Source organism: Rhinopithecus bieti, unplaced genomic scaffold (genome assembly GCF_001698545.2).
Source record: "Rhinopithecus bieti isolate Rb0 unplaced genomic scaffold, ASM169854v2 scaffold_9015, whole genome shotgun sequence".
Taxonomy (NCBI): Eukaryota; Metazoa; Chordata; class Mammalia; order Primates; family Cercopithecidae; genus Rhinopithecus; species Rhinopithecus bieti.
The window spans coordinates 1483077-1495416 of NW_016806320.1; the positions used below are offsets into that span (position 1 = coordinate 1483077).

At 33.7% G+C, this 12340-nt stretch overlaps 1 protein-coding gene across 2 annotated transcripts in view; it reads right to left on the reverse strand.

Annotated features, from left to right (window-relative positions):
- Nucleotides 1–2571: 2571 nt before the first annotated feature.
- Nucleotides 2572–12340, reverse strand: part of PCDH17 (protocadherin 17) — a 101396-nt gene continuing 91627 nt past the window's right edge. Inside the window, exon 4 of one of the 2 annotated variants that reach the window (XM_017875455.1) lies at nucleotides 2572–7305. In XM_017875455.1, coding sequence (XP_017730944.1) covers nucleotides 6623–7305 — 683 coding nt within the window. In that variant the 3' untranslated portion in view covers nucleotides 2572–6622. The remainder of the gene's footprint in view (nucleotides 7306–12340) is intronic. The other variant, XM_017875456.1, reaches the window with a different exon arrangement.

The window sequence follows — 12340 nt, forward strand, 5'->3', positions numbered from 1 at the left end:
AAACGGTTTCAAATGATACGTTGAAGATACTAGAGGGGTACGATTTTAAATATGGCAGGATTGCAGAATTCACAAAGTCTATGATAAGAGGAGGAATTGACCTTTTAGTTCAAGTCTGAGTATAAGGCTTCCCAACTAGTCGCCCTTGGATAAGTCCATTGACCTCTTTGAGTTTTAGAATCCTTACTTCTGTAACGTCTTATCAATTTGTGAAAGTGTTCTGTGAATTGAAATATGCTTTATAAGCAAAGTTTATTAGTATTAATTTAGGTTCTGAATTATCCTTAGGAAAGTAAGCATAGTCTTCATATAAGCAGTGCTGAATGCCAATTTTTTGAACAAAATATAGTAATAATCTATTTGAAGTTAATAAGAAAAGGTTTAAAATTTGGTTATTTTTCCTTACAATCTTTGGAATATGTTATGAAGTAATTTGAATTACATAACTTCAGAAAACTTTATTTTAAAATATGAATCATAATTAAAATTTAGTTTATTTGATTATTATAAATAACTTAATGTGTATAAGAAAAGGAGAGTGGAACAAATAACAAATCATTCCTCTTAAAGTGAGATGCTTCATTTTGTCAGAGAAAAAGTAGAGCAACTAATTAGAGCTAATGAATGGTAAGTTGACCTGTGTAATATATAGTTTGTAAAAGCGCACCAATATCTTCCCTCCTTTACTTATTCCTTGCAGGTAAAATACTTATTGCTATAGTTTGACCAAAACGTAAGTTATTTTTTGATAACTCTTTCTGAAATATTTAAAATGAGGAACGTTAAAAGAAGCTGCACCCTCCTTTAGGAATACCGAAAATTTGATCCCTAATGTAGAATAGATTTCTTAAAATATCCTTAGTGTCTAAAATGAACAGAAAATGATACATGCCATTGGTGAGCCAAATGCATCCACCTCCAAAAGCAGGTAATAAAGAGCTTTAAGATGGTCTTTTAGCTGGCTGATCTATTTGTATGTGCCTTATTGATGCTATACTAATCTTTACAAATTAATTTTCTTCATATTCTACAAAGAATGATGCTATTGCCAAATAATTATATCTAGTGACTATAGCTACTTAAGTAAATATTATATGGAGGACTTTAACATTTCATTGATACAGAGTAAGCCTGTGATGTATGTCCCTTCCACAGTTCCTCCTAATTGCAGCATAGCCAGACAGAGAGCTTCATTTGAATGACTCAGTACTCTCTGAGTCCCTGAAGTACTTTTATTGAAGACTCAGTGGTCTTCAATAAAAAAAGAAAAAAGGTTGACCAGTATAACCCTGGTCAGATTGTTCAGGTAACTCAGTTAACAGCTTGGTCTACTTGAGAGCAGTGAAGGAACGGCATGGTAAGCATATGGTTTTTGCTATTCTTAAAAGTAAAGTTACTTTTATTATGTAATGAAATTATTGTATTAAGTAGTAATGTCAAGGTAGCATACCTTCAATTTCTATGTTAGTAAATATCACCAAGCATAAACTATACATATTCTAAGAGCAAAATGTAATTGGCTTAGCACTTCTTTGTACCCTAGGATCCTTGTATAGTACCTAGTGCGTAAATGGTCTTCAATAAAAAAAGAAAAAGCAAGCAAATAAATGAACAAAAGAATAAATATGCAAGTTATTTAATCTATAACAATAAATATAACCCATAAAGATCTTCTTAGCTATGAAAAAGCAATGCACTCTTCATGATATATGTTACGCTGCTGGAAGAAAAGTAAAATTAAAAAAAAATAAAAGTCCGAACAAAAAGAATATTACACTAGTTTGAAATTTAGAAGATGTCACTCAGTTCGTGACATGGCAGATATATGGGATGTGTGGATTAACTGAGAAAAAAATGCAACAACCAAATCTAATTTATAAAGAGTAATGTGTATTAGAATGTACCTAATTACTTCTCCAACAAGATAGTAACCCTGACACCATTCCTTTTTAGTGTTTACTCCTGAGGCATCATAGCCCAAAGCAAACACATAGTATGAATGCAATAGATGCTTATTAAATGGGGAGGAGATTTATTATTGTAAAATGCCAAGATAAATATGTGTTTACTTTAAAATACCATTTATACACACTGTATATATTGGATTCTGTACTATATGGAGTTTCAGGCATTTACTAGGGGTCTCAGATCATTTACCCTGCAGATGAGGGAGGACTACTCTATTTGCTTTCATCAGTCATGTAAGATTATGACAGGACTTATAAACTTACTTTTCTGAAATACTCTGCGATCTTATACAATTATCTTTATACTAATTGCAAATATTAAAAACCACAAATATCATTAGGCTATGAACCCTTGGTAATTATTTAACTAGTCAATTTATCTAAGCTATGTGAAAGATTGCGAATCCACTTCTATTGAGAAACTAGTGATATTATCAAGTATTTTTTTTTTTAAGTCTTATTTTACTGTCAAGCAGATAACTAGCAAAATGAGTTGTGATGCCACAGTTTGCTTTTTTAAAATAATCATGATCAGGGTCCCTGTGATATGCAGTGTGTAACACATCCCTTCTGTGTTAATGAATTCAAGGGAAGGCAACACCACTATTAGTAATAGTTTTTATTCAGAGTCCTCATTTTCCAGATAGGTCACATTAAACACAGCCATTGAACAATAGCGTTGAGATAAATCCATACAATGTATGCTGCTTTTGTTGTCCTTGTTCACCAATCACTTGGTGCAGCTAAGAACCTTATGGAGTGATGGGCTGATAATGGAAATATCCAACCTGCAAAACACTGGGGCCAGGACAGTCAGACTTTAATCAGGTCTCATTCAATTATATTTCGAATCAACACATCTTGATAGCCAAAACTCTCATTTGAATTAATGCTCTGATAAATGCTGTCTGTTGTCAAAAGAACATAATCAGACAATTATGACTGGGCATATATTATGCCAGACCTGTCTATTTGTCGAACTCAGTAACTTCTACTCTATTAGATAACAAACAGCTTTTAACCTGGTTCTAAAAAAGCATATGCTCTATTACTACATGGCTTTTTTTATGGTGCCATATTTTAAATTGAGCAATGTCTAGATCCTTTAAAGGGAAGTCAAGTTTTACAAGATTTCAGCTAATTTTGGAAAACAAAACAAGTTAGTTTCTCAACCAGGAATTCAATTAACCTATGGAGTAGTGAGCCAATCTTTGTCTATTGCCTGCAATAAAGTTAGAAGTGTCAGGTTAAGAAATAGCATGAAAGAATTCTTTGAAATTGCATGATATGTCTCTTTAATGTTTACTTTGGTATAGGTATAACTAACACAGATTCTCACTACTTTTAACTCTGATGAAAAGGTTATTTTGTTGCTTATTTATTTATTTTTTTTTAGTTCATCTGTAAGCAATTTTTAGAAGTTTGGGTTTCTTACTGAAATTTCCATGAAGTGATTTTTTTTTTTCCTGTGCTTAACTTCAGTTACTTAAAGACCTAAAAGACCTAAAGTAGTATCACATCACATATTTTGTATGTGTGGGATATTTTTGAGGGGTTAGTACTTGAAAGATGTGAACTGATATTTTTTTCACATTCTGAATTATGCTAAAACCCCTTCAAATCTCACTGTTTACTCATGCATCACCTATTAGAGCAAGTTTCTCCCTAAAGGTGTGATTTTGGCATCTCATGGGCTTCCTTGAAAGCCAAGCACCAGAGGTCTGTGATAAAGGCAGTTGCCAGCTAAATGAATGAAAGCGAGATTTCTTCAATTCATCTATAAAAGCTTAGAGTCCTGACTGCTGTATTACCACCAACTTGTAAATAAATAATCACTATTAAATACAGATAATGTGTTAAACAGCTAACACTAGTAAATCACTGGTGACAGAGAGCCTAAAGGTAAATCCCTCACACATTGGCACAACCAATTCTTAAAATCTTATGGTGTTTTAATGTCCTCAGACACATATAATAAATTGAACAACTGGTTACTTAGCATTAAGAATGTTTAAAAAATAAACCCTACTCTCTTTGCTGATTTCATTTACATACTGCTTTAGATTTTACTAAGTGGTTATCTGTCTAGTAAGAGAGAGGCAACACTTGGTAAGACTAAATGGAAATCAGTTTTCCATCAAATTTCAGCTATCAAGCTAAATCAACCTGTAGTCTCCTGGCAAAAATAACATCATATAACAGAGACAACACATTTCAGATACATAAATTGTCCAAAATATAGAGAGTCAATTAGGTTTCACATGTACAAGATCCCTTCTTTTCTAATTTAAACATTTATGAGTAATAAAAACCAAGAGTAGAGCTTTGGAAAGGCTGTTACTAGGAACCAAAATATAGTTCTCAAGAGAATAAGGCTGATGGGAGTTGTCCACTCTTCCCTCTCAAAGCAGTTTTGCAAATGAGGTACAGTTTAAAATATTGATGGCATTTGATGAAAGTATTTTCAGTAGAAGTTTTTAAAGTTTAAAATTACAAAACTTAATTTAATTCAATGTTTGTTTTGCTTTTGTTTTGTTTTAAATATAAGATTTTTTATGACATTTATGCTGTTTCTACACTGGCTTGGTGGCCAGAAGAGAAGGCACAAAATTCTCCACCAGTTTGCAAATAATGCATTTTTCTGCTCCAGTGCTCAAACAGCCTTTATTTAACTCAGCACCACATTTTCTAAGGTATGGGCACAAAACTGTTTGTCATGAAGCTGTAAAATGCCAAAAATTTTAAATGCAGAAAAAAAATGTCAATCAAGGCATTTTCCCATCTGCTGCTACTTCTGCAAGTGCTAATTTTATTTTTCCCAATTCCTGAAATTTGAGGTTTCTTAGCCTCATATGGAATTAAGTTTGAAACTCACTAAATGTCACAAGAAAAGGTGTAACCAAATGAAGGAATAGAAGGTGTATTGTTCTCAAAGGACACCAACAAAAAGAGGCAGAAGAGCACTGAGATAAAGGAAAACATTTTGTTAAGACACAGACCTCTTGAAAAACACTACACAATGCAAGTAACCACTGCTGGTACATACATGCATTAAAGCATTTTCATGTTTTGAAATATAATGGGAACACATATCTGAACCACTTAAAATACCTTGAGAACCAACTGATGGTATAATATCTACATAGGCAGAAGCTGTATGTTATTGAAAAAACATGAAGAAGTTTCAGATATTGGTACAAATGTTAATTCTTGTGATTTAGCATGACTTTAATAAAATCTTCTACAAGGACTTGCACATAACCATGACTGATGGATGTATTTTTTGACCTTTCAGTTAGCTCCATCAGCTCACTCAAACACATTTTGAACAGATTATGTACTGTAGTACTTGGTAGACTATACATTAAACAAGAGACTTTGCTCTGAGGCACTGCTTCCCACACTCCATGGGGAAAAGGAAGCAGGAAAAAACAAAACTCATAGAGTTCGACAGCTACCGAGGCAACACTTGCCATTTACAATATAAGCCCAAATATTTTTGCAACACAACTATATATTAATTTAATAAAATACACAATATAGCTCTTATACACTCAACAATTTGGCTCATATGCACTGAATCTGCAATAAATCAATAAAAATATGTCATTTGATGTAAACACATTGAATCTTCTTACATTTGCACATTTAAATGGTCATGTGACTTGTGTATGTCTAAGACATTTTCAACTTTCCTGAGCTATTTTAGTGTCCACAAATGAATAAAACATATTAATCAAGTTAATTTTCTCTGAATCTTACCACTCAATGGTAACTAATTTTTAGAACTTTTCTATGTCAAATTTAAAACATACTCATCATTGTTTAAATCTTTGTTGGACACTAAAATGCTAAATAGGCATTTTAAATCTTTAAATTTTCTTCTCCTTTAATGACGTGAAATTAGTCTACGTGTGTGCAGGACAAAATGGACTATATCTTTTTACATTTAACTTTTATACGACATGAGATGTCTTACAAATGACCAAAGGTTTTTTTTGTTGTTGTTTTGTTTTGTTTTGACTAATGATATGGAATGTTCCTTGTGTTTATATGTGTGTCAGGTAACTTTATACAGAAATGTTTACCACAAATATGTGTTAATGTTTGGTGTAGCTTGGACTACTGCAAGGTCTTTTCAGGAGTTTCAGTAGAAGCCTGTGATGACTGCTAGAAATCCACCACAGATCACAAATTATGACCCTGCTTTGTATGGGGTTTATAGGTAAACAGTTAAGTCAGCATAAATCACGGAGGACAGTCTGAGAGTGATCAGAAATACTTCAATTCTCACACTGCATACCTTCCTAACAGATTGTCAAAAGGTAATTGTTCTCATCCTCCTTTTCTTCTCTCCTTTTCTTCTCTTTTTTTCTTTTCTCTTTAAGCATCAATAATTCTGTCCTAATATAAGTTTGGTCAAAACGAAACCATTGTTATCTCTGAAAAAGAAACAGCAGTGGAAAGAACATACTTGTGGGCACTTCAGATGTTCACTAAAAGCCTTAAAGCAGCATTGGTCTTTCTTCATCCCTGTAAAATGGGTTATCACCAGGAGGAATCATCTTTAAATCAACAGAAGAGACAAGAAAATGCCAATGCCTTTTTTTTTTTTTTTTTTTTTTTTTTTTTTTTTTTTTTTTTTTTTTTTTTTTTCACTTTCTCACAGCCACAGGGTCGTTTCCCCGGCAGTCTTGCAAAAGCTTATCAATTTCTCTCACAACTTCCTCTGCATCCACGGACTCTCTGCCCAGATCCCTGTTGGGGTGGTCAAGCTGCTCAAGAACAGCACCCATCTCACTGGAATCCCGGCTGGCTCTGGAATGCACATCCGCAAAGACCCTTGCCATCTGATCAGAAGCCATGAAGGGAGGGTCTCTTGGTTGCTTACTAGGCGACAGATACTGACTGTCAGTGGGCAAGTACTGACTGCTTGCTTCAGCCAGGGCTCCTGGTTTTGCTTCACAGCCATCCAGGGAGCCTTTTGTTGAGGTGCAAGGCTCGATGCATGCCTTGGTTGGGCTGCTTGATGCTGAGGGGACCTCTTGGAGGAGAGGGCTCAGGGCACGTTTGGCTTTTAAATAAGGTTTAACGTTGGCAATGAGAATAGTGTGCTCTCGCTTGTCTTTTCCAAATGTACAAAAAGTCTTTTTCCCAGTGGGATTCACAGTTTCGTAAGTCTCAGTCTCAACATTAGCTTCAACTGTAGGTACAAAGAGATTTGTGCGGTAATCTGCATTTTCAGCCTGATTGGCTGCAGGGAACTGTGGCATCCAGCACCTGTCAGAATGACCAAGCACTCGGCATTCATCTGTGCAATTAACACACTCTTCTGGTTCTGCAAAACAAAAGAGAAAACAGCAAATCCAATCATTAGGGTTTTCTTTAAATTTCTACAGAGGCTGTGATCAGCTCTCAATGGGCTTGCTTGACCTCTGGTCTCTTAATTAAAAAGGAAAAGAAAACAATAATTAAAACATTTCAGGATGGTTGCATAAACCTGCTGGTTGAGACAATGGTTTAATTTAAGCCTATTCTCTAGATATTAACGAATTCCCATAGCGTGGGAAGAAGTAAGAGGTGGCCATTGGAGAATCATTCTCAGTAGAACAGATCATCACTGTAAACTAAACTCCTGGGGATATCAGTTAGTCTTTGTTCTCTATAACTCATCCTAGAAACAGTGAACTTCAAAAAAGATTATCAGTATTTTTTTTTTCAAATCAAATAACAGGGCGAAAACTGGATTGTAAACTTCCATAACAAATTCTAAGCTGCTCTTTAAAAAATGTTTTATCACTATATGCTTGTAATTGTTGTTTGGATGACAGTCATGAAATAAAAGGTTTCCTTTAAATGCTTACTTTTCCTACTGAGAGTGGCAAATGGAATTTTTTATCAGAATGTATTATGAATAAGCTTGTCAAAAAGTGCACATTCCTATTTTATTAGATAGGCTTATGGATCATGTAATCAGTTTTCTGTTCAGCTTTTTGTTTTTGGGTGTAAGTAGGTGAAAATGCATTTACTCAACAGATGTAGTTCAAAATGAATGACAAATCATGATTTCCCATTTTAAATAATAATACTTTCTGTGAGAATTTTTACTTTTTTCCTTTGCCAATAGAGAATCTAAATAAAACATTCTTTTAATGATCTCTACTTCACAGATGCTGAACGTGGAATATGAAAAAAGAATCCTTAATTATAGAACAGCTGCATACTTCCATTGACCCCAATATTTTAAACCATAACTTTGAGCTATATCTTCCCAGTTGTCCCTTTCTTCAATAAGTGGTTGTGCCTATTGTGGTTAATGACTGTTTTTAAATCAGAGACTTTTACTTTTAGGAGAGGATATTTACAGTTTACCTTTACGTAATGGGAATAGAAGTGCCTACAGTTTTAGGCGCTCTTGGGATTTGCCATTTAATTGATGCTGGTTGATCCCCACAAATTTAGAGTGTCCTGTGCAAGAAAAGACTTCCACATGAAAGATGTATTTAAAATAGCAGCAAATGCAACAGCATTGATAAATTTGTATATCACTTCTCAAAGCTATATATGAAACCTAAATTTATACTTAAAACATGTAAATAATTCTTTACATTAAAAAGCCCACAATCTGTTTTATCTCAAAAGGTTTTAAGATAAAATAATTTCTTAAGAGATTGAAATTTTGTAGGAAGAAATCAAATGGTGTCTTGACAGAACAAAGATACTATACTATTTATTCACACCTGTGAAACATAAAAAAAAGTTAGGTATCCTTCTTCTATTTTAATTTTGTCATTTTTTAAAAGAAATGTTTTCTTATGAGTAAATTAAATATTCACTGTTAAATTTATTATGCAGGAAAGAATGCTGAAAAGTAGTCTCACAGTGCATCTACTATCTACAAATTGAAAGACTGTTAGACAGACGTGAAGAGCAGCAGAAACTAGGCATTAATTTTATTCAGAAGCCTCTATTTATGTATTTAAATTAGAGCTGAAATTTTTTAAAAGGGAGTATCAGAAATTCAATATTGGCCCAGCATGGTGGCTTATGCCTATNTCATTTATAACTCATACACTGTCTTCAAAATATGCTAATGTAGCTTCATATTTCATATTGACCAGCCTTTCATTGTAGCTATTTGGATAGCTAACACTGAATGAATTCAATATGAATTTAAGAGAGAGAAAAAGAGAATAATGCAGACGTATGAAAGTGTAAATCGACCTTGAATTTGAAACCAACAACATAAAATTATTTTTTGCTTGTCACTGCTGAAAATCTGCAGCATTTTACTTAACCCCTTTATGTCACATCGTGGGGGGTACATTTTGAGTATTGATTATGATACATTACAAGCTGTTCACCTTGTGATTAGACTATAATTTTGATGGCAGCAGTTCACAGGCAGTGAAGAAAATTGAATGGACACTTTTGTACAAATAGCAGAAACTATGAGCACGAAGTGAACTCTAACTGCTAAGGGTCAAGTTAGAATTTGTGAGAGAGGAAAATCATTTTTGAAGAAACATAAATAGATGAATAGGTAAATACAGAAAGAAGAGACAGATAATATACAATGAATGGTTGGACAAAAAAAAAGACAAATGGAAAAAAGGAAGAAAGTAGAAAGGGAAGAAGCAAAACAAAGTGAAGGGAAGGAGGGAAAGGAGAATGAGAGGAACTCAAGGGCTGCGGGGAGACGAAGGGAGAGTGGAGTGTGGAGGGAGAAGGAGGGAAAGCTGCCACAAAGACATGGTATGTTTAAGACAAGAAAAGTTGTATTAGCAGTATTTCTGCCATGTGTACCTTCTACTTTTTAAAATGTGCTCCATAAGTTAAGTGTGTATAATACAATTTTTATTGTTTTTATTTTTTATATTTATATTAAATACATTGAGGAGTATTTACTTAAGCCCTACAGTTCTAAGGTAGATGGTCAAACTGCTCTCTGTACTTTAAGGGGAATGGATTCTGGAATAGATATGTTGAATTATAAGCTGTGGAAATGAAAACAAAAGCAAATTATTTAGATAGCCACCATTTCATATATTCAATGTATACACCAGAAAAAAGTCCAGAAATCCTGAACAGAAGAAATCAAATCAAAAATAGTCGACCCAATATTCACTTTTTTCTTTTTTTCTTCAGGTTCAATCTGGGATTACCAAGAGATTATTTAGTTTTATTTTCCTACTTTCCTCAATATAACATGATTACCCCTTCACAGAATGCATCCCTTGCCAAGAAACATAACAAAATCTAAATAGTATGCAGATGAGAGATACTCACAGATAAGCATGTTTATATTGCAGAAGGAAAACAATTCTAAAGTACACAAGATGGAACTGTGGGCAGTTCTGTCTATATTAGTCACTGTAAACTATAGTGTTTACAGTTATAAACTATTAGTTTATAGTGTCTAATCCTTTAAAAGCATGATTCCCTGAAATATCATGTGACATTCAAATAACTTTAAACACTTTTTTAGTATTAAGAATCACTTTCTATACTCTTGTTGCTGCATCTGACTATTATGCAGGCCTCAAAGGGAAGTATCTAAATGCAGTAGCCTTAATTAGTTCAATTGTGCCTCTTAATTTATATGACATTTCTGTAAAACAGATGAAGTAACTCAAAAGACTATAGTACTCGCAGTTTACCTGCACCATAAACCACACACACACACACGCACACATATTCATATTGTATACAAACCTTTATTTTTATGTTTGTGATAAAACTTAGCTTTTCCAAGACAGTCTAAAATTCATTAATAAAATAGAAAATCTTAAATCCATAACCTATGCATTTATGAATACTGCAAGCAATTGCCATAAGAGAAATACAGGTGAATCCCAGGAAGTTCTAAATTCATAATATAAGGGGTACAAAAATAAGACAATATTTTATTATTATAAATAAAATAATATTTTACATAGTTGTTTATATATTAACAAAGTTTATATATATATTAATGTACACATATACATATACATCTTTCAGACTAAAAGCATTAATAAGCAACATTTTAGTCTTCCCGTTTGCCACAAGCCTTGGTGCAAAATCTATGATAAGATCAAGACTTTAATTGTCTCTGATTTTGAATTTCAGGTAATTAAAATGGATTTGGACATAAAGATACCCGAAATCTGCATATTCATATTGGCTGATAATATCTGAAAGCTCTCTATCTTTCTCTTTTTTAACCTACACTAAGCAGTTTAACAGCTTAATCTTAAGGATATCAAGCAAGCAATCATTTTGTAACAAAATATACCTTCAGAGGAATTAAGCCATTGTGAAATTATTCTAAATTATATCTATGTGAGGAAAAAATACTTAGATAAAAACATCAAATTATCTGCTTTGAAATTTTTTTTTTTTTTTTTTTTTTTTTTTTTTTTTTTGAGACAGAGTCGCACTCTGCACCCCAGGCTGGAGTGCAGTGGCGCGATCTCGGCTCACTGCAACCTCCGCCTCCCAGGTTCACGCCATCCTCCTCCTGCCTCAGCCTCCGGAGTAGCTGAGACTACAGGCGCATGCCACCAGGCCCGGGTAATTTTTTTTGTATTTTTAGTAGACACGGGGTTTCACTGTGTTAGCCAGGATGGTCTCGATCTCCTGACCTTATGATCCACCCACTTCAGCCTCCCAAAGTCCTGGGATTACAGGTGTGAGCCACCACGCCAGGCCAATTGTTGGGTTTTAATAGTCTCTCACAAATGTTACATAATTTAATTTTACAATATGTTTTAATTGTATAATGTCACTATATCACAAGAGTGCAAAACCATTTCAATGATGCCAAAAATTACCATGTATAAGATGGAAAGTTGAAACCAAAATATTATTAAAATCAACCAAGATTAACAAAGATAAGTGGGTCTCAGTTGAACATAGTTACTGTGGAAAGTTCAGGAAAAAACACTTGTGGGTTCTGATTCTGTAGTGTCCAAACACAGGAAATATGCCTAGGAACCAACCAAAAAAGTCTTACTTTGGAGAGAATCTAACTCTTTATTCTATTCTGTCTTGCTCTCAGGCAGAAATTTGTCGCAAGTCAGAATTTTAAACTTGTTTTCCCTGTCTTCAAAGCACTACAAAAATAATTTGTGACCACTTAGGGAAATTTTAGAGAGCATAAAAGGATTTCCTCCCCTGAGTTTCACACGTACTTAGTGCCTTGGGAACTCACATATTTGTACATCTGAAAACATGCATATAGTTTTCAGCACAGGAGTTTCCTATGTGCATTCTATAATGATGAGATAAATGTCTGTGTCACAGACACTTAAAAACCAAAATCTATAAATCATGACATCAATAAAGATAGTCTAAATTGTTGTGAACAGGGGAAAAAGACATTTCAGAAA